Here is a 23535-nt window from a genome sequence, read left to right as displayed (position 1 = left end):
GAAAGGAGCTAGAACATGTAAAAGAGGCTTCAAGTGAAGCTGGGAGCAGTGTTGGATGTTGGCTCTGTTCTCCCCTCTCTTTGTTCATTTAATTAGTCTTTCCTTCTCTTTCCCTCCCCTTCCTCTCCTTTCCTGGCCCAACTCTTTGTCACTCCTTCCCACCCTCCCTTTGTCCCTCCCTTTGTCCCTGCCTCCCTCTATTCCTTCCTCTCCCCTCTCCACTCTGCCTCTCCCCTCCCTCCCTGTCCTGCTCTCTCTGCCTCCCTCTTGCTTTCCCCCTCCCCTCCTCCCTGGTTTCATCCTCTCTTCCCACCCCAACACCCACCCAGCACTCCTTCAGGCCACATCCCTTGTGGGACCCTGAGACCCAAGGCCTGGAAATGGTTGAGGGGTGGTCCCTGCCCTCAGGGAGCTGCCCATCGAGTGGAGGAGACAAGCCAGTAAAGCCGAGACCCCCTCACGTGGGCAGCATCAGTGTCTGCCACAGGTGTGCAGGGGGCGGAGGGGGCTCCCTCGTGGCCACGGCTCACTCAGAGCCCTCTGAGCCCTCGGGAAGCTGCTGGCCTGCACCCCACAGCCTGAGAAGGCCTGCACTGGGCCTGGCCAGGTGGCCAAGGTGCCCTCAGTCCAGAGGGTCAGCCCCCTCAGATGTGGGCCTGTGCCTCCCTTGAAACCACTAGAGAAGGTCTTTAGAAGGAGCATACTTCCTCAGCCCTCCTTTCCCTGCACATGTTTCGGGGGTTGTTAGTAGCAACAGAGGTCTGTCAAATGTACCTAAACTTTTCTTCAAGCCTCAGAGTTGGGGACTTCCACGGTGTTCTCTAGGTTTTCACTATAGCCCTGCCCAGTTTTTTTTTTTTTTAAGAATATGTTTTTCTAATTTTTTAAAAAATTTTTATTTATTTATTCATGAGAGACACAGAGAGAGAGAGAGAGGCAGAGACACAGGCAGAGGGAGAAGCAGGCTCCATGCAGGGAGCCTGACGTGGGACCTGATCCCAGGTCTCTAGGATCACACCCTGGGCTGCAGGCGGTGCTAAACCGCTGCGCCGCCAGGGCTGCCCAGCCCTGCCCAGTTTAATCTGCGGGGGCGGGGGGCATTCTGATGGGAAGATGGGAAGCAGGAGTTGATGCCTGGAATTACCACCTTCTAGTTCCAAGGGCAGGTGTCACTTGGGAGCAGGTTCAGTTAAGGTGCTGTGCTCAGCGCTCATTCCTAACCCTGGGGATGCATCGTTGGGTGCTGGCCTGAGCGGGAACCCTGGTGGATGAAACCCTCCAGAACTGGTTCTGGCGCCTCTGGGTCCAATGAGTTTGTCACGCACTCTGGAACAAGTTCCCCAACCCTCTCTCACAATAGTAGTCGAAAGAAAAGAAGGGCAGGAGAACATCTTTTCATAATTCCATAAAGTTTTGTGCCCATCTCACAACTGCCATGAGGCTTCTTAGGCAGGAGGAATTCTGGAAATGAACAGGTTTTAAACTAAAAAGATGTAACCAGAATGGGACCCATCTAGAATTGGGGATCTCATTAACATCTCGGCAGGCTCTCTAGTTAGAACAGCTACATACGGGCTGTCAGGCGCAGCTGGCCTCAGTGTCCAGGTGTGGGAGCTAACGGGAGACATGGCACAGTGATGTGGTGAAGGGCGCGGCCTCTGCATCCTTGCTGCACTTTCAGTATGTTCCTTGGTCTCTGTCTGCCTCTGTTTTATCTATAAAATAGGAATAGGAATAGGAATTACCTCGAGGGGTTGTCATAGTTGTCATAAGGCTTAAATGAACCAATACACAGAAAGGAATTAGGATAGGACGGTGCCTGGCACGTAATACACACAAGAATTTTTAGCTGTTTTTATCACTAAAGGAGGGGGACTCTCTCGGGGCTGTTGTAAATGGCATGTGATAGAGAAGTGGCTGCTACTCAGATCGGTTGCTAAAGTTGCACAGGAGTGCAGACCTAGGCTTGCTAACACTTCTGCCTTGTAGGTGTGTATGTGGGGGTGGGGGGAGAGGGGAGGGAGGAAGAGAAACCACCTGGTTTGAAAATAATAGTGATGAATTCAAATTAAAAAATCAATAGCTGCACTACACAGAGAAATTATATCCATGAATCCATGGACCACCTGTGGCCCCTGGACCACCACCTTGTCCCCTTCCCGCTGGAACAACCCACCTTGACTTTAATTATGGCTGCCTGTAGGGCTGGATCCATCCCTGTCCTCTAAGTGAGAAGCAGCTTAGTTACAAGTGTGGTCTCTGGAGTCACAGTCCCGACTTCAAATTCCAGATCCCCTACTTTCTAGCTGTGCCTTGAGGTCTCTGAGCTTTAGTCTCCTCATCTCAAACATGAGAATTACAAGAAACCCTGCCCCAGAGAGTTGATGTGATCATCCGATGAGATACACTGCAGGTATTAGCCTGTGGGACACCATTCAAGCCTGTGGTGAGAACACAGTGATTGGAAGCACTCGTGGTATTACAGGTGTCTTAGTAAGTGGCCCTTTAAGTCCTCGGTCTTCATGGGACCTGTCATTCAGCGAGGAGAACAGAATCCATTTGTGTTCTTGGGTTGCATGTTAACAGCATACACGCTACAGCTCATGTCAGCCCAAAAGGATTTTCCTGGAAAATCGGAAGTAGCTCCCAGTGTGAGTGAAAGTGGAATAATCAGACCTTGAGAAAGACCAAGAAAAGGACAGCTTCTGGGATCCAGGCAATAGAAGAAAATGAAAAGACAGGCTCTTCAGAGTATAGCTGGTGAAATGAACTATGCAGGCCAAGATTTAAATTCCCAGAGTGGAATCTGATGGGGTGATGTTCCATCATGAGCCCACAGCTTGGCTAAGAGCAGGGCCTCTTGATTGACAGCCCTGTCCAAGCTGCAGTCATTGGGAGGGTGTCTAAGTTAGGGTAGATAAAGTAGAGTAGGACGGAGAGGCTGCTGCTTTCAATGGCACAGACCACTGACCTCACACAACAAAGGCTTGTTTTTTACTCACTTCAAGTTCAGTGTGGATTGAATGAAACTCCCCAGGGCAGTTCTCCTCTCCAGGCTGATGCAGGACCTAGGAGATACCCACACTGTAGCTCTTCCGTCTCCATCTTGACAGTTGCTGCCAAAAGAGAAAGGCCAGAGGGTCACAGGGGATAGTTTTATTGGCCAGACCTGGGAGTAGCTTATACATTCTATGGAGCAGAATCCGATCACATGATGGAATCTGACTGCAAGGCAGATGAGAAATAAAATCTTCCAGCTGTCCAGGAGGAGGGAAATGAAATGGGATTGTATGAACACAGATGTTGTCTCTACCCTGGAAAGAGCAAATACCCAAAGGAAAATAAGGGGGAAGGGATGCCAGGCTGGGTGTGGAGATTTAATCTTCTCTTTTTCCATGCAGACCTTGCCCACGCGCCCTGCCCAGCCAGCCTGCCACAGCCATGGCAGCCTACGGCCAGACACAGTACAGTGCGGGGATCCAGCAGGCTGCCCCCTACACCACCTACCCTCCTCCCGCACAAGCCTATGGAATCCCTTCTTACAGTGAGTACCAGACCAAGCCCTGGCTTTCCCACTGGGGCTCCCAACATCATGGTCTTTCTTCTGCCCTGTTGCCTCAGTTAAATGCAAAATGGTAAATGCAGCCAGCCTAATTTTGGATTGGAAATAGAAATGACAGACACATTTGAGTATGGCTTTAGTTTGACAGACTATATCAGGCCTCTTTTGATTACAAGAGTAAGAAATTTAACCCAAGCTGGCTTAGGAAAAATGAAAACTTAATGACTCACATACTGAGAAATCTAAAGGTACAACTAACATCAGGTATGGCTGGATCCAGGTGCTCCAATGATGTCAGGAGCACTACATCCCACTCCAGGTTTGGATGTTGTCCTCTGAGTTGGCACTAGTCCCACACAGGCTCTTCCCATGTGGCAGCAAAGATGGTACCTATCACTCTGGGTTAGTTCCATTCACCTCAGCATGCCCAGGAAAAGGAGAGTGCATCTTTCCCAGTCGCCCCACCAGAATCCCTAGCGGCCCTCGTTGGCCCAGATTGGGTCATGTGACAAGGCTTCAGTCTAGGCAAGGACATGAAAGTGAGAGAAATAAGGAGGCTGAAGCATGTGGAGTGTATCTGAGGGAGAGATGGTTCTCTTAAAGGGAACTAATGGATGTTGGGAAGACAAAAACAGACCTATAGACTTTGACTGTGAGAACCTTCGTACTAAGAACCAGAGAGTCTATGAACCTGGTCCACCACCCACTGCTCACCTGCCCCTGTCTGTATTGGTCAGGCTTCTCCAAAAAAGCAGAACCAATGGATTGGAGCTATCTATATTGGTGCATCTATATTGAGAGACAGAGAGAGACAGAGAGAGAGAGAGGTGTATCATAGGAACTGGCTCATCCAATTCTGGAGGCTGAGAGGTTAAAAGATCTGTGGTCAGGAAGCTGGAGACCCAGGAAAGCCAATGGTATCATTCCTATTTGAGTCCAGAGGCCTGAGAACAAGAGGGCTGGTGGTATAAATTCTGGTCTAAAAGCAGGCAGGCCCACAACTCAAGAAGCCCTTCTTTCAGCTCCCAGTCTGAAGGCAGGAAAAGACCGATATCCCAGCTCAAGCACCCCTCTTACTCAGCCTTTTTGTTCTATTCAGGTCTTCAATTGATTAGGTGAGGCCCACTCACGTTAGGGAGGGCAGTCTGCTTTATTCAGTCTACAGGTTCAAATGCTAATCTCATTCAGAGACACTCTCACACAGATGTACCCAGAATAATATTTGATGAAATATCTGGGTACCTTGTGGCTCAGTGAGGATGACACATAAAATTAACCATCACACTGCCTATGGCTTTTTTTTTTAATTTTATTTATTTATTCATGAGAGGCACAGAGAGAGAGGCAGAGACCTAGGCAGAGGGGGAAGCAGGCTCAGGGAGCGTGATGTGGGACTTGATCCCGGGACCCCAGGATCATGACCTGAGCCAAAGGCAGACGCTCAACCACTGAGCCACCCGGGTACCCCTGCCTATGGCTTTTATTCATGTTGGTACTTCCCATCTTAATTGATGTATCAACCAAAAGCTCTTTTGGTAGCAAATGACAAAAGCCCAGTACTAATTAGCTTAAGGACATAAGGGTGTTTATAGCAAACATAGCTGAACAATCTTATGGTTCTAGCTTCAGGCAGGGCTAAATCCAGGTACTCAAGTGACAATATGAGGCATTAGTCTCTCTGCTTCCCTTTGGAAGGTTAAGCTTCAGTCTCAGACAGGCTCTCCCACTATGGTGCCCAAGACAGCGCTAGCAGTTCCAAGTTGTAACTCCCCCCCAAAAGAGCTTCTCTCATCCAGGACTTCCTGGCCTATCCCAGGGATTCCTCCTACTGGACTCCCCTGGCCATCGCTGACCTAGACACTGGGGCAGAGAAGATAGAATGCTCTGGATGGCCACATTGGGCCTCACGTCCACCCTTGGAACCAGGAATCAGGTCAAGCTCACCCAAGAAAGAAAACCAACCTGAATGTAAGGAAGGGGTGATCCCCAGAGGTGGAGGGGGCAGGTGGAAACCCCAGGTGTCTAGTGGACAGAATGTGGGATTGGAAGGCAGGAGACTTCATGTCCAGGCCCTGCTGCCTCTGACCTCCTCAAGCCACAGTTTCCTCAACTGTTGATTTAATGTCTTGTCTCCTCTTCCCAACCTCATGATGTAGCTTGAGTGCAGAGACCCAATCTTGTATATTTTTTCCCTCCCTCTTCCCCTTCCCTACCTCTCCTCTGCTCCTGTGTTCATTTATTCACTCATTCATCCCTTCATGCCTTCATGACATTGGGTCATGTGCTAGGCACACAGAGGTCAAAACAGAATGGGCCCTCTGCGGAGCTTACAAGTCTGGAACAGAGGTAATAAAGTGAAAGCCAATGGGTAATGTGGATAGCTCTCTTAACCTACAAAATACACTTGACATTTTAAAAATTAATTGCCCATTTTAGAATGCTAGCATAAAAAATTTATATTTCTGATGCCTTTAAAAGGAGAGATGATTGGGCAGCACTGGGCCTACAGTTTTTGTGTCAGGAATAGGTGGCTCTGAGTACGGCTGACCCCATTAGCCTAAATTCGTCATGGTCCCCACCCAGCCCACATGACTCCTTTGAATTAACTGCCTGTCCCCAGAAGACATTAGCGTTTGCAATCCCAGCCTACAGGGAGAAAAAAAGTTTAAAGATTGAAAAATCTTTACGTGTTTCAAACTATGATGCATAATACAAGGAAGAGAAGTAGGTCACGAGAAAGGATGGATGAAAGAAGACTTCCTCTAGGATCCAGCATCAGGGAGGCCTTTTAGATGAGGAGCTGATTCGGCTAAGAACTGAGACAGCATCCAGGGAGGGGACCACCCTTGGGAAGATCCCTGAGATGGGGAGGAATTTAGTGAGTCCAAGATGCCCAGTGGCCGAAGCATGGTGGGGGCTGGAGTAGGAGAGGTGGGCAGAGCCCTTGAGACCTGGGAAGGATTGGGGATTTTATTCCAAGTGAGATGGGAACTCACTGGCAAGTTCATAAGGGCTTATATGCTACAACCTGGGTTTTTTTAAAGATCACTCTGGTCACTGTGAGGAGCCTGGATCAGAGAGAAGCAAGAGGGAAACAGGCAGGCCAGTGGGACCCTGAGGAAGTGGGTGGATGGGGTGATGGTGGAGGCCTGGGGCAGGGCAGTGCAGAGACTGAGGGAGACAGATGGGCGGGGTGCAATTCTAGAGGTAGGAGTGACAAGTCCCAGGTGGGGGGTGGGCAGCAGGCCAGACATCGGTAATAGTCACCATTGTGGAGTCGCTGTCACCCTGAGTCCTCTGTACTGTGTCCTTACCAGAGAGGGTAAATAACTCTCCCAGGGTCGCCCAGCAGCCTGGCCCTGGAGTCCAAGCTCTTAACCACTGGACCCTGCTGCCCGAGGCTGCATCCCATAAATGCAAGGAGATTACTGATGACAGACCTCTGCCAACAGCTTTGGGCACCATTTCCAACCTTCTGTCCCTCCTGTGCTAGAAGATTCATGATATAATCACACCTAAGTTACCCCACCTGGCTGACAGCCAGGAAAAATGAAGCTGTATTATTTTTCAGTGTAAAAGAGAAAAGTCACCCTGTTCTCAAAGCATGGCAGGTGGTAAGAGCACATGTCCTGGCCTCACATGCCACCTCTGCCACTGGCTCGTCCTAACACACTGGGTGAGCCACCTCAGTTTCCTCACTCGTACAGCAGCAGGAATACCAAGTCTGGCCCCCTCATGGGTATTATGAAGATTAAATGACACTATTGATATCAGAGGTCAGATACCACTTTCTGCAAAGGTCCTGATGGTTCTTTCTGGCTTTGTGGTCCAGACGGTCCCTGTCACAGCTGTTCAGTTCTACCACTGTAGCGTGAAAGCAGCCAGACAATATGTACACTAATGGATGTGTCCGTGTTCCAATAAAACTTTATTGACACAGGTAGAGTCAGATTTGGTCCATGGACCATAATTTGTCAACCCTTGATCTATGAAGGGCTTAGCTCACAGGGCCAGCTCAAGGAAGTGCTCAATCAGTGCAGTAGGGGCCAGGCTACCACACCCATCCAGAATGTTCATGTCACTGAGTAATGACAGGTAAGATGAAAAGCCATGTTCCTCCACACGTGCCTATGCCCGAGCAAGCAGTGTTTGCTCATTGTCTGGACAAACCTTGTTGAATCTTGTTAGGAGACTTTTCTCGTTGCTGCTTGGCAAATGGCATTATTTACTTTTGTTGAAACAGCTTCAAGGAAATAACACATTTGAGCAAACTAGAGGGAAGGAGGTTGGGGTTGGGGTATGGAATGTGTTTTACCTCAGTTTATTATGCACTATTTAAGACATATGTAAAAGCATAAAGAATAATACTATAAAAATCCATGAACTTAAGACCATCAGCTTAAGAAATAAAAAACAAAAGCTTATCTTCCTTTCTACTCAGAGATAGCCACACTCCTGAATTTTATGTTTATCGTTCCTCAGCATTTATTTACATAGAATAGGGGGTCAGCAATTTTTTTCTGTGAAGAGCCTGAAAGTAAATATTTTCAGCTGTGCAGGCCCTACACGCCATCTGTCACAACCACTCAACTGTTCCAGCATAGTGCAGAAGCAGCCATAGTACATAAATGAAAAGATGTGTCTGTTCAATAAAACTATATTTACAAAAAATAAGCAACAGGTCACATTTGGCCATGAACCTATGTAGAGTATGATTTTGCATGTTTTATAACTTTATATACATTGTTTCTTTAGTATCCATTCTTTTATTTTTGAGAGAGGGAGAGAGAGCGCCCAGGGGCGGGGGTTGGGGAGCAGATAGGAGGGACAGAAGGAGAGAGAGAATCCCAAGCAGGCTCCATGCCCAGTGCAGAGCCCAACATGGGGCTTGATCCCATGACCCTGAGATCATGACCCAAGCCAAAATCAAGAGTTGGACACTCAACTGACTGAGCCACCCAGGTGCCCCTAGTATCCACTTCCTTTTTCTACCCAACCTGTCTGTGAAATTTGTCCCTGTTCATGCATGCTGCTATAGTTCATTCCCTTTCCCTGCTGTGTAATATTCCATTATTTGACTGTACCAAAACTCATTTATCTATATACCCAAAACTTAATCACTTAAAACCATACTCTGATATATTATTTCTGGTGCTTCTATGGGTTGACTGGATGGGCTTTCTGCTGGTCTCATGCAGTTGTATTTGGCTGACAGGTCAGCTGGCATGGCTGAGCCTCTCTCTCAACCTGACCTCTAATCCTGTCCTTGCTCACAGCATGCTGGTCTCTGGCTTCCAGGAGGGCAGATGTAGAAGCTTTAAAGCTGCTTGACACCTATGCTCTAAAACTCCTCATCACTTAGCCACTGCTAGCAGTCAAAACAAGTCACAAGGCCAGTGGAGATTCTAGAGGTGTGAAAATAGACTGTACCTCTTGACAAGAGGGCCTGCAAAATATTGTGATCATGTTTTTCAATCTCCCTGAGTATATCTGGATTTCTTAACAAAGAAATGGGAGTCTGCCGAAATAGGAAGTGAATCTGCTGGCATCTGATGGTGCGTGATATTGGAAATTCCAGAACCAGGAGAAAAAACTCAATACTCTGAACATATAATAGACCTCCCATGTCTATCTTACAAAATCCTTTGACATCTTCCTGTGCCGCTCAAGAGAGAATAAGAATAGTGAACCAGCTTCGATGCTGCCTTTAAAATGCAAGGGTGGGCTTTCCTCCCAGATAAGTTTCTGGGGGGTAGAAAGCAGGGACTCTCCTCCTTCTTTTCCTTTGCTTCTCCAAGGTTTGGAAGCATTGTCTTCATTCACAAGACCGAATGGGTGAAAAGGAGGAACCACAGTTCTAAAACTGGCCCCAGAACTAGAAATGTTTTTTTAGAGAGATATAAATGGAAACGGTATCAAGATAGTATTTTATACCTGTAAGATAAGCAGAGTTTATTACATTTTCAATAAAAATACAATATGGGGGCTACTGATGATGGGTCAGGCCCCCTCCCTCAGTAGGGGCCTTCTCCAGTCTGTTCTCTGGGGAAGCATGTCAGACTTTGGCTGGAGGAGAGGCCACATTTGTAACTGTGGTCTTTGGAGAAACAGATTTCCCACACAGTAAGAGTGGAAAGTATGTTAGGTGGCAGCCGCCTCTTTTCAGAGGAAGGATCATCCGTTTGATACATTCCCCCCAAAATTCCACTGGACATTAACCATATATAGCACTACTCTGGAGAGTAGGGGATTGTAAAGTCACTACCTTCAGAGCCAAGCAGGAAGCATGAAGCTGACTGCATGTGCAAAATATGAGCCCCTCTTTACCTGTCTTTCCCTTTCCTACTTTTGACAGTGTTCTGGGATGTAAAAACAAAAACAAAAAACAAAAACAAAAACAAAACACCCTAGTACAACCTCAATGAAAAAAATAGTACCTTAAAACCAACATTAATGTCTCAGAGACAGTACAGTATTTGTGGTGACCTGGAGAACCTATGGGGACAATCTGTCATCACATGGGAATGCAGACATGGTATTGCTAGACCATCTTGTTGCTCAACTGAAGCCATAAGTCCAGATTTTTTTTAGTGAAATCTCCTGATTTTTAAACAAAAGCCACTCATTTCAGATTTTCCTTAAAAAATTTGCAGTCCAAGCAAACTATGTCTAACTTTGCCTGACAAGCCACCAGCTTGTAGCTCCTGGTTTAGAAGCTGATAAAATTATGTGCTGTCTTGACTCAGTAGCTCTTCTGCAGGTGACAAGGAAGCATCCTAATCATGTGTCCCCGGTGCTTCTTTTTCTTTTCCCAAGGCATCAAGACAGAAGACAGCTTGAACCATTCCCCCAGCCAGAGTGGATTCCTCAGCTACGGCTCCAGCTTCAGCACCCCACCCACTGGACAGAGCCCATACACCTACCAGATGCACGGTCAGTGTGGTGCTGCGGCCCCTTCCTGTCCACCTCTAAGGCACTGCCTAAGTTAGGTGTCCAGTCATTCATCCATTTCCTTGCCAGATTCATTGAGCACCTACTATGTGTCAGAATCTATCTCAGGGAGCTAAAGCGGCAGACAGAACAGAATAGATGTGAAATCTGCTCCCATGGCAATTACATGGCAGGAGGGAGAGATTGATAATAAACAAGGCAACAATAAACCATCTAATTTTGGAAGAGGTTGAGTGCCATGAAGCAAACAAACATGGTGTTTGGGGGTAGAGAGTGATGGGCCGTTGAAGGGTCAGGAATGGTGGGATATGGAATTGCGAATGGAGTCATCAGAGAGGACTCTGAAGAGATGACATTGGACAGAGACCCAAACGGTGAGGTGGAGACAGCCCTGTGCAGACCTGGAGGAAGAGTATTCCAGGCAGAGGGAACACCCCATGCAAAAGCTGTATGTGGGGAAATGTCTTGATTATGTTTGAGGCACAGAACGGAGACCAGCAAGGCTGGAGCAGGGGCCGGAGATGTGGGAGGAGAGAGTCTTAGAGAACAGAGCCAAATTATTCAGGGTCCTGAGGCTCTGGGTAGGAGCTGGCTTTGATTTAAGTGTGATGGAATAGGCAAGTCCATTGTAAACCCAGAGAAATGCCAGCTGGTGGGAGTTTGGGGCAAACAGGTGAAGAAGCTATAATTCCAGGCAGGAGGTTCAGCGCTCGGCATCATTGTAGGATGGCCTCAGGGAAGAAAACTCCAGTATGTAGTTACTCTTGCCCCACATACCCTAAGCAACTGGCTTACTGGATTCTTCTGTGCCCACCTCCACTCTGTGGCCATCTTGGCCTCCTTCTCTTCTTCTACCCCTGGGAGTGTGTTGGGGCTGATGTATGGAATAGAGGGCTGGGGGCAGTAATCTGTTGGATCCTCCTCCTTGTACTTTTTCCCTTCACAAAAGCTGGTATAAACTGACCATCAAGGATCTGAAAAGTATAATAATGTGATAATGAAGGAGTAATGACAAGGCTGGGCTAAGGAGTGATTGTATTTTCCTTCCAAAAAAAAAAAAAAAACTATTCTCAAGTATTACCACTTGATGTTTTTAAATTTTTTATTAAAGAATTAAGGAAAGAATAAAGATGGATATGAATGACAGCCTTTCAAGGAAAAACATGGTGAAGGGAGAGCAAATGATCTTAGGAGTGTGTGTAGAGAAAGGGACTGATGAGCATTAACGCCCAGCTCTTGCAGTGGCTTCCACGTAAAGGCCTGCATCAGAGTTTGTTGGCGACACCATCAGCTAACATTGACTGAACACTCACCTCATGCCGCACAGTGTTGTGTGGATCATCTTATACAATCTTCATGGCGAAGTGTTTGTGCTGGTATCTTATAGGAGGGGAAATTGAGGCATAGAGGGAATGACTGATTTGCCCAACATCAAAGCAAGGAGTTTAGATTTTACTCCATGTGCCAAGAAACCGACCGTATTGAGCTTCTTAGGGATCTGGTGATACCCCATCCGCCAGTCTCACCCAAAGCCCATGCATGCTCTTCTCTGCTTCTCCTGTTACCTCTGGCTCCCCGCAGTGGCCTTTCTGACTCACACTGCAGGGTACAAGCTGCGGGGATCCATCTTCAAGTGGGAAGTGAATTATGGCACCAATCCTGATAATAAAGACTTGTGAAGACCCTGAAAGTGAGCTTGCATTCGGATCACTCTCAAGCCAGTGTTTACTAGCTCTGTGAATAGAGATGGGACTTCCTGCCTCAGGACTTCTAAGGCTGTGGAGGTTGAACATACGCACAGTCCACCCTTCCCCATTCTGACATCCACCCCCCCCCCCGGCCTTGTAGAATAAGCGCGTTCAGTTATTTGGGAGTGGCTCTCCATCCATCATCCTTCCGCTGTGTATTATTGAGTACAAGTTCTATGCCTGGCACCCTTTGAGGCCATCAACAATCCCTCGTGGAGAGAGGCAGACAGTAATCAATTAATAAAGAAACAGATTATTACAGATTTGGACAGGGCAATGCGATGGGCAGTGAGGAGGGGAGTGGTGGTTGATATCACCCACGTGGTTAGGGAGACCTGAGTGACGAAGAGGAGCCAGTCACGTGAGCAGCTGGAGGCTCTCCCAAAGGAGAATCATGAATCTGGAGGCAATGAGATTGAAAGCAAAGCGGGAACCACCCCCACCCCTGCCCAGACCAGTATGTATAGAGTATGTTGTTTCTTCTCTGGTCCTTACAGCAGCCCCCTGAGAAGGGCACCATCACCTCTGCTTTACACATGACGGAAACGAGGCTCAGAGAGGGGAAGTGACCACCCAAGATCACAGAGCCAATAAATGTTCAGAGCTGGGATTCAGACGTGGGTTTCTAGAATTCCAGAACCTGTGCTGTTTCCTCTAAGTGCTATTTCCTGGACTCCTTCAGGACTCTGCATAGCATCCTAAGCTGTGTATACACCATAAACTGTTCCCTTTAATCCTCCCAATAGCCCTATGACATAAGTCCTATCATTATCCCCATCCTACAGATAGAGAAGCCAAGGCACAAATTGACAGAGTAACATGCCTAGGGTCACATGGCTGTGGCAGTGGGATTTGAAGCCAGGCGGTTGCACTCCAGAGCCCAGGCACACAACCCCCTACACCATCCTGCCCTCCTTCCTCACAGAACCACCTAGAAGACTATTCTCCATGGATGAACCTGGCCCACACTCTTCCTCCCCACTCAATCCCCACCAGCCCTTCACAAATCAAAAAACATCTACTGCTCTATTCCCACCCAACCATGGGAATAATCCAGGTTTTCTTATTGTCCTCATGGCTGAGAGGCCAGAAGGGCTGTGGCAACAGCTGGACTCTATCCCAATTAGCCACCTTCAGTCTGATGCTAATGGCCATAAACTTCTCTTGAGACAACCCAGGCATTTTGCAAGCCTGACATATTCTTCCCTAAGTATTTTTTTTTTCAAACACAAACACAGAACGCTCACACACCCTGCCCATGTGCTTCCTATTAACTTTTTTCCAAGTTGTTCCAGAGGAGAAATCAACTCTCAAACTACTCCGTGTGTGTTTCAGAATGGAAGATGGTTTTTCAGACAAGGAAGGGAATGAAGAGGGGACCTGAAAACACTTAATAGAGTGAAATTGGTCCATGTTTAGAAACTGGGATGAGTCTTTTTTCCTCTCTAGGAATTAAAATCATAATTTCATAGAAGCAAAAAGAACCCAAGCAGGGATTATTTTACAGGTCATTTTACAGATGAGTAAACTGAGGCACCGCCAGAGTGGCTTGTGGAAGGTCACAGTGCAAGCATTAGATAAGCAGGGACGCCTCCCCCTACATCCTCTACCTACTCTCATAAACTTCCAGAAACTTCTACGGGGTCATTGCCCCTTAAGGCCCTGCTTTGAGATCTGTATCTGCTTGGATAACACTGCCACTCCACCAAATGTACAATAAACGTAAAAGAGAAACATTCACAGAGCTCATTCAGCCTTTGCTTGGTTGTTTATTTTCCTTAAGTTCACCCAAGGGTTTTTATAACTGAAATGTATTTCTTCTGGGTTTGATTTTTTTGTTGTTTCTTTTCACTTCTCCGCTGAAACACTGCTATTCGCAGAAATGTCCCCAAAGATTAAAAAGAAAAGAAGAAAACATTTTGAAAGTATATTATAAGAATTTGCCAGAGCCACGGAGGGGTGGAGAACCCACACCTGGGCTGCAGTCAGGTTGTGTCCCACATACTCCATGAACTTGTAGGAGGCACTTGACTTGCCCCTGTGCCCATTTCCTCATTTGTGAACTGGCTTCCCAGCAAGAGAGATGACCTCACAGGTCTCTCAGGAGGCCTAAATGGAATGATTCCTGGGCACATCAGAGGAGGTCCATAAAGACTAGATGCTCTTTTTATTATTCTTATTTATTTATTTATTTTTATTGACATAGGTGTTAAAAGCAGTAACCCTGAAGTCAGGCTAAGTGAACTCCCTGGTTCTACAGTGTACCAGCTTGTGGCATTGAGCCAGTTACTTTTTAGGATCTCGGGTTCTTACCCTATAAAATAGGATTCCAATAGTACTTCCACGTGGAGTGCTATGATATTTAAATGAGTTAATTAATGTACGTGAAGTCTTTAGAGCAGTGCCTGGCACAAAGTAGTTATTAGCTATTACAGTTGACTTTTGAACAACATGGGTTTGAACTATACTGGTCCTATACATTTTTCTTCGATAAATACAGGACAATCCTATAAATGTATTTTCTGTTCTCATGATTTTCTTAATAATATTTTCTTTTCTTAGCTTACTTTTTTATAAAAATACAGTTATGCAAATACAACAATGCAAAATATAGGTTAATTGTTAACAGTAAGACATTGTGGACTATGAGTAGTTCCCTTTTATCATTTTTTTTTTCATCATGATAAGCATACTCTGTAATAGTTAAGTTCTTGGGGAGTCACAAGTTATAGGCGGAATTTCAACTACACTTGTTTTTGGCACCCCTAGCCCCCAGGTATTCAAGAGACAACTGTACCACTACCCTAATTTCAGGTCTGGTGGTCTGTGTTCTTCCCAAGCTCACCTGTATTTCCTGAACTCTCAGTTTTGACGAAGTAGTCCTAGTAAGAGAAAAGAGGAATACGAATTTGAGACTGTTGAGTCTTCCACAACAGCATAAACTCCTCTTCCGGTGAAATCTGCATTACAGATTTAAAATAGTAGGAGAGGGCTTTAAAATAGTAGGAGAGCTCTTCTGTCAGAATTCCTTTTATATTTACCAAAGGCCAGGGAACATTAATAGCGTTTATACCAAAGCTCAGAACCTAGCATGAGCCATTCAGGAACATGGGAAGCATGTGATTCATGGATGTGTTAGAAAATTAAAAGCCTAGCAAAAGGGGTTTGTAAGCCAGTGTACTCAGCCAGAGATTTCAGGGGCCAGTGTGTGTGGGATTTGTGAAGTCCAGCACCGTTTCTGACACCAGAAAGCTACATGACTTTGGACAAGTCATTGAACATTTGAGTTGTGTATCTCACAATTCTGGTGCTCACAGATGCTCACTGAAAAAATAAAAAGGTTGAAAAAGTTGGTCAGCTGCATCAAATACATTTGATAAATAGTGAGCAGCACAGAGTTAAATAGATGTATTTGCTGCAGGACTTTTCAGATCCTTTGCAGCTTGTTACACCTTGTGGCTCTTCAGGAATGGAATTCAGTAGCTAGTTTTTCTGGGCGGATCTGAATAGGCACCTTCTCCACAAATGACTCCTCCATATTCAGCGGGAAGTCCTGGATGTGAGGGTCCTTGGAACCCTTTCTGTGTTAAAATTGTCTGAGTCTCTGATTTTTTTAAAAAATGGGCATGCAGGTATTTTATTTTTAATGTACTTTGTTTTTGCTGAGATATAATTCACATATCATAGAATTCATCCATTTAGAGTATACAATTCAGTACTTTTACTATATTCACAAGGTTGGGCAACCATCACACTACTCCCTAATTCCACATTGTCGTTATGCCTCCTTTAGGGTTGCTGGACCCAAATCCAGTGGGGGAGTTGCACACACTTGGCAAGCAATTCTCGGACACCAACAAAGTACCCGAGAATTCAACTCAATTCTGCTACTGCCTACCTAGAGACAGCATCACATTCTACAGGTTAAAGGCTCAGCCCTGCAAGATTGCCCCACCCTCCCTTCAGATGCCAGGCATAAGTCCTTGTGACCAACTGACTATAGATTGGAGCTTCCAGTGACCCCACCCCCACCCCACTTAGGTTCAGTTAATTTGCTAGATTGGCTCACAGAAATCAGGGAACCACTTACTTACATTTAGCAGTTTATTAAAGGATATGAATAAATAGCCAGATGAATAGCTATGTAGGGCAAAGTACTAGACAAAGGAGCTTCTGTCCTCATGGGGCCTGGCTATGTGGCATATGGGAGCATTCTGGTTCCCCAAGCATGGAACCTCTCTGACAAAAACCAAAAAGCTGCTCTCTTGGGTTTTTATGGAGGCTTCATTATGTAGTAATGACTGGCTAAGTCCTTGGCCCTTGACTGATTCAACTTCCAGACCCCTGCGCTCCCCAGAGGTCATGGGTAGGACTGAAAGTTCCAGCCCTTTAATCACATGGGTGGTCCTTCTGTTGACCAGATCCCACCCTTGGGTAGGTCCAAAAGTCACCTCCATGAATAGCAAGGCACCCATTTCACCTTAATCACTCTGAAGCATTTTCAGAAACTGTGGATGAAGACCACATATATCTGAGAATTATATTTTGGTCGCCCGAATGATCAAATATACATTTCTTATAAATCATTATATCATAACCCCAGAATGAAAGCCCATGCACATTAGCCATCACTCCCTATTCCCCGCCCACCAACATATTTTCTTTTGTAACAAGGGAAAAAAGATACACTTAAAATTACTCTTCCTTTATATTATTTTTTGAGCAGTTTATGCATTTACCTAGTTTAAACATCTGTAGATATCTCTTCCATCCTTGTCTCACATCCACTCACTTTCCAAAGTCCCAGTGGTTAACCATTTATACTAGGTTCTTATGAATCCATCCAGAATTGGTTTTTTTGCAAGGATAAGCAAACACAAACACAGTAATTAGACTGCATGTTTATTTAACAAGAATTAGCTCATACGTGATTCATAAATAAGAAATGATGTCAATTCTATTTTCAGTGATACTTCTGAAGTTGCATTAGTTCGTTTGCTTTTCAGATTTTCTCCTCACTGGTTTTAAGCAATTTCATTTCTGATGCATTGGTGTCATTTTCTTCATGATTCTAGTGCTTTGGATTCTTTGAGATTCTTGATCTGCGAGTGCTTTTATCAAATTTGGAAACATTTTGGCATTATTTCTTCAAATATTTCCTCCCCACCATGTCTTCAAGTTCACTAACCTTTTCTTCTATAGTATCTGATCTACTGTGAATTATACTCAAGACATTTTTTTTTCATCTTCAGGTGTTTTGGGTCTATTTCTTTTTTTAACCTTCCATGCCTCTAGTTAACATGTCCAGTTTCTCTTGTGGCTCTTTGAACAGAGATAGTATAGTAACTGTCTTAAAGTGTTTGCTAGTTCTGCCATCTGTGTCATTTCTGAAGGTTTTTTTTTTCATTGATTTTTCTCCTTGTTATAGGTCATATTTCCTGCTAACTTTGCACACATGATAAGTTTTGATTATATGCCAGACATTGAGAATTTTACCTTGTTGGATGCTGGATATTTTTATATTTTTATGAATATTCTTGAGCTCTGTTCTGGGATGCAGTTAAGGTACATAGAAACAGTTTGATCCTCTCTAGTCTTGCTTTCAGCTTTTTTAAATAGAGCAGAGAAACACTTGGTCCAGATCTTTCTGGACCTAACAAAATTTTCCCACTACTGAGGAAGCCTTTGTGAGTGTTCTGTCCAATGCCCCATGAGTTATGAGGTTTCTCCACTTGGCTGACAGGGGTAAGAACTATTTGCAACTCTGTTGTGAGAGCTGAGGATTGTTCCTTCTCATGTTTTCAAGTGTTTCTCCTCCAGCCTTGGTAATTTACTCCCAGGCTTATCAGTACACAGGTGGGCATCCGAGAGGAGATGTCTGCAAATGTCCAGAGCACTCTCGCAATGCAGCTCTGTCTACTAGTACTACTCTGCTCTGCGAATCCTACCCATTACTTTGGCTTCCTTGGACTTGCAGCTCCATCTGTTCAGCTTAAAGAGATAGTGGGTGCTATCTGGGTACCCTTTTCCAGAAACCCGCCACACTGGGGCAGTCACATGGCTCACCCCTCATTTCCCTGCGTTCAAGGATTGCTATCTTTCATTGTCTGATACCCAATGTCTTGGGAATCTAGTTTTTAAACCATTTCACGTGGGAGGAAAAATCCAGTACATGTGACTCAATCTTGGCCAGAAGTGGAAATACAGCTGCATTGTTTGTTTGCATTTTTCCCAGCACATATGGTAACAGCAGCTGAGTGCAAAATACATAATGGGTAAAGGTAGCAAGCCTTAGAGAAATACAGTTCTGTCTCTGGTGCCGTGTGCTCTTCCTTTGACCTCAGTTTGGCCACATGCTCTGGTTTTGAAGAATTTATTTTACAATTTCCCCAATCTTTGGTGCATTTTGCCCTGGTTTCCATAATTCAGCACCTCCACTGTCCTCATATACCTTTCCATCAAAATACTTTCACTTCCTTTTTAAAACTATGTCATCTAGTGTAGCACTTATCTATTTATTATTCTTGTTATTGAAATTATTATTGCTTTTGTCAATGCTCTGATTACAAAGTTGCATTCCTCTTGAGAAGTCTGCCCTTGACCCTACTTTTTCCAATAAGCCCTATTATTTTAGTGCATAGTTTTGCACAACAAATGGCCTTTCAGGAAGGCTTTATCACATTATGAAAGGAACACTTGTATATATCCTTATTTTCATAGGTAATATACATACACAGTCTTCTGCATTTTGCTTTCTTCATTTAGCTATATACATTGAAGAGCTTTCTAAGTTAATGCATAGAAAAAGCCTCCTCTTTGTTTTCACAGATGCCTATTATTCCATTGAATGATGTGCTGTGATTTAATCAGTTCCTCATTGGGTGTTTACAATAACCACCAATATGGCTATGAATAATCCTCTGTATCATTTTGTTTTCCTGCAAGTACATCTGAAGGGCAGGTTTTGTGCAGAAGTGAAATTTTGGGTGGAGGGGAAAGTCCATATTTAAAGTTGGTAGATATCTCCAAGTTACCCTCCATAGGGATACTCCTCATCTAAACTCCCACCAGCAGTGTCTGAGAGTGCCTGTCTGGCCAACCCAGTGTCATCTAGTTATTGGCTGTTTTTTCCAATCTTATGCATGAAAAAGAAAACAGATTCTCAGTATAATTATAATTTGTGTGTTTTATGAGGTTGAGCATCTTTTCTGATCTTTAGCCAATTTGTCGTCACTTTTCTGTGAACTAGGAGATTAGATCTGAGACATTATGCAAAAGAAGAGCAATGAGGTGCCAGGCATACCAGCATTTAAGCATATTATAAAACTTCAGTAATAAAAACACCTTGCTTTGGGTACATGAATAGACTGATTGACCAATATTGGGGAGCATGACATCCAGAAAGAGACAAAACATATCCGGGAATTTTGTACATGGGGCAGATGGCATGTCACTGGAAAAGACGGAAGATTCAATGAATCGTGTTGCAACAACTTGTTAGCTATCTGGAGGGATAAAAAATCCATTCCTTTTACTATATACTAGAAAAAAAATCCAAATGGATCAACAGTTTATTTTTTTTTCAAATTTTTATTTAAATTCTAGTTAGTTAACATATAACATAATATTGGTTCAGGAGTAGAATTTAGTGATTCATCACTTTCATATAAACCCGGTGCTCAACACAAGTGCCCTCCTTAATACCCATCACCCATTTAGCCCATCCCTTACCTGCCTCCCCTGTTAGATCAATGTTTAAATGTCAAAAGTAAAATCATAGAAGAATTAGAATGAAAATAAGAAAAATCTATATAACCCTAGAGTAGAAAAGGCTTTTCTGACTGTGACTTAGAAGTGCTGAGCTAGGGCAGCCTGGGTGGCTCAGCAGTTTAGCTCTGCTTTCGGCCCAAGGTGTGATCCTGGAGACCCCAGGGTCGAGTCCCTCATCGGGCTCCCTGCATGGAGCCTGCTTCTTTCTCTGCATGTCTCTCATGAATAAATAAATAAAATATTTTTTTAAAAAAGTGCAGAGCTATCAACAAAAGGAGAGCAAGTTTAACTACAGATAGGTTGTGAGGGAGGGGAGCAATGGCAGACAACATGAGAAGTAAAGTCAAAACAACTAAAACAAACAAACTAAACAAAAAAACAAATGGCAAACTGAAAAGAAACATTTATGTCTCAAATTGCACACGAGTTGTTACTCTTTTCAAAATGATTCTCCAGTTCTGTGGATTGAACCTGCTCTGGGATGTGATTCTTCTAAATAAGAAAGAGAATTGAGTTAGGTATGACATTACAGGGAGTGCTGGGGCCTATGGCACACAACACCCCATGGGGGCTTTAGCCCATTGCTGCCACACTTGAATGGGGCCCTAGGGAGGCTGAAGCTTTCCATATTTCAAGGTAATCCCCAAAGTTGTATTTTACTGTGAAATCTCATTTTTCAATTTAAATTCAATTAGCCAACATATAGAACATCATTAGTTTCAGATGTTGTGTTCAGTAATTCATCAGTTGTGTATAACACCCAGTGCTCGTCACATCACGTCCCCTCCTTAACGCCTGTCACAGTTACCCAAGCCCCCCACGCAACTCCCCTCCAGCAACACTCAGTTTGTTTCGTAAAGTTGAGTCTCTCATGATTTGTCTCTCTCTCTGATGACTTCCCATTCAGTTTTCCCTCCCTTCCCCTATGATCCTCTCCACTGTTTCTTATATTCCACGTATGAGTGAAACCATATGATAACTGTCTTTCTCTGGTTGACTTACTTTGCTCAGCATGATGTGTGAAATCTCATTCTTTTTCAGTATTGGCAAACTGATTTAAACACTCTCTTTAATAAAAATACCTCATGTAGAAGGCTGGTCTTCATGCTTCCATCTTGCAATCTGGTTCCGTATTTTCTTAACTGAACCACAGGTCCTAAGAGATACACAGAGAAAATTACCAGCCAGGTGGCGACTTGGGGAGCCAGAAAGATTACCCCCTTCCACCTCCACCTCTGACTTGTTCATGAGTGAGGCATGTCCCGGAGGACTCGAGTGATGGGTGTGGTTCTTGGTCACACCACTTGGAAGAATGAAGAGGTAGACCAGAGGAAGAGGAGTGGGCAGCAAAGCAAAGTTCATAGAGCGATAGTACAAAGCTCCCAGAGAGGGAAGGGGCCCAGGAGGTTGCCACTTTGACATTCAACTCTAGGATATTTTATAAGTTCTTTTTAGGAACTATCTTAAGCATCCTTTGTGTGGGCCCCCTGTGGATTGGGGGCACATTGCTAAGATGTGCCAATCAGGGCTTTGATCATGCTCCCTGTTACCTATTGGGTTATTGTTTATGTGTTAATGGTCTTTCAGGCTAACATTTGGAGACTAACTGCCTCAACTTGTGATAGTGACCAGTGTTTGATGGTTAATTGTTTTGTTTCAGGATGTTTTACAGAAGAATAGTCACTCCTACGGAGGCTGCTAGACAGGATGCTACTATGGTCCTGTCTGAGTTGTAAAAACAGGATGCTAGGGCGATTTTGTCCCAGCTGTCCTCGCTTTTTAGCTTTCTTGTTGGGGACCCTGGCCCTGACTCCCTAAGTCTCCAGTTAACTCCTAACAATTATAGCTGAGCTGGAGCCCCATGGCCTCCCCTTGGTGAAGTGGGGTTATTTCCCCATTTCTTCTTGGCAGCAGCTGGGCTGCTTTTAGGCTGTCACAGCCCAGCCAGTCTTGAGCAGACCAAGTCTGCCTGGTCTCACTTTGTCAGTCGAGACAGGAGCCAGGCTTGGCATTCAGTGGGTTCCTGGCCTGCGGTCAGGTTTCTTGGTGTGAATCAGCAACTTTTCTGCACACGACGAAATGGGTGAGGTTTCCCGATACCTGTCAGCACTCTTGCGCCATGCGGCACCTCCACCCTGGCGGTCACCTTCTCATCACCCTCACAGGCGTTGGCAGACTTGCTGCCTCCTGCTTGCACTAAAGTCTTCCGGATTTAGGGCATATAGAGTTTAAATGGATACTCTTTTCCTTTGGTCACATAACACGATTTATTTTGTCACCCCCATCCCCAAACACCACTGTAGATGATAGATGAAAGCAGTGGGGGTGATGAGGCATGCTTTGGGAGTCAGGAGGGAGTTTCATGAACAACGATCCATGAAGGCGTGCTGGCCTATGGACTTCCCACGATCATGGAAATGTTCTCCATCCCTGCTGCCCAGTGTGGTGGCCACTAGCCATGCATGGCTGTTGGGCATTGGCTCACACAACTGAGGAACTGAAGTTTTTATGTCATTTAATCTTAACGCTTCTGTAAATATAACCAGTGGCCACCATATCAGGCCATAGAACCTAGAGATCATTAAAAGCCAACTCTCCTGGTTCATGATGGGATTAAGGGAGGGTACTTAGCAGGTGTTACAGAATGTATGTTCATGTCCCCCTAAAATCCATTTGTTGAAGCTCTGACCCCTGATGTGACAGTATTTGGAGTTGCTGCCTTTGGCAGGCAGTTAGTGGTAGATGAGCCAAGAGGATGGGGCCCTCCTGATGAGATTAGTGTCTAATGAGAAGAGGAAGAGGGAGGTCTGTCTCCCCCTCCCCTGCACCCCGAGGAGAGGCCGTGTGAGCGCATGGCGAGAAGGTGGCCATCTGCAAGCCAGGGGGAGGGCTCTCATGAGGAACCAGACCAGTCAGCACGCTGATTTTGGGCTCTCCCCCTTCCAGAACTGTAAGAAACAAATGTTTACTGCTTAAACCAACCAGTACCTGGTATTTTTGTCATGAAAGCCCAAGCTGATGAAGATGGTCAGTTTTTCCGAGACACACAAAAGCAGAAGTGGAAAAGCCGAGAGCTTGGAACTTTTTGCTGCTGTTGTTACTATTATGTATCTTTTGGAGACGCTCCACTTCCTTCACCTCTTGCCTCTACCAGGAGAGGGATTTTCAAGACGAGCTACAGAACTGAGGGCGTAGGAAGCCGCCCTCGGGGCCTGCCTGTGGAGCCGAGAGCTTGTGGGGGACACCGGCTGGTGCCTTCACATGGCCATGATTGCAGCAGGTGTTCTTGGAGGATCTTTCTGGGCCAGGCAGCTCGCCAGGTGCTGGGAACGCAGAGGTGAACAGGACAGATGTCTCTGCCCCCACAGCGTTTGCAGCCTGGGGTTGGGGGGAAGCAGACAATGAACAATTGATGGCATAACGGAACAAAACAGATGAAGTCTCAGCCCTCCTGAGGCTGACGTTCTGTGGTAGGAGACATAATAAGTAAGAAAAACAAGTTAT

The 23535-nt window shown here is 45.2% G+C and overlaps 1 protein-coding gene across 2 annotated transcripts in view; it reads left to right on the top strand.

Moving 5' to 3' along the window:
- Positions 1-23535, top strand: part of EYA2 (EYA transcriptional coactivator and phosphatase 2) — a 264886-nt gene that overhangs the window by 96532 nt on the left and 144819 nt on the right. For both annotated transcript variants that reach the window (XM_072735719.1, XM_072735720.1), the window contains 2 exons: positions 3402-3544; positions 10379-10495. In XM_072735719.1, the coding sequence (XP_072591820.1) occupies positions 3402-3544; positions 10379-10495 (260 nt within the window). The remainder of the gene's footprint in view (positions 1-3401; positions 3545-10378; positions 10496-23535) is intronic.

The sequence above is a fragment of the Vulpes vulpes genome, chromosome 14 (assembly GCF_048418805.1).
Source record: "Vulpes vulpes isolate BD-2025 chromosome 14, VulVul3, whole genome shotgun sequence".
NCBI lineage: Eukaryota > Metazoa > Chordata > Mammalia > Carnivora > Canidae > Vulpes > Vulpes vulpes.
The sequence above is the reverse complement of the archived record's forward strand: the minus strand, read 5'-3'. Positions and strand labels throughout refer to the sequence as shown.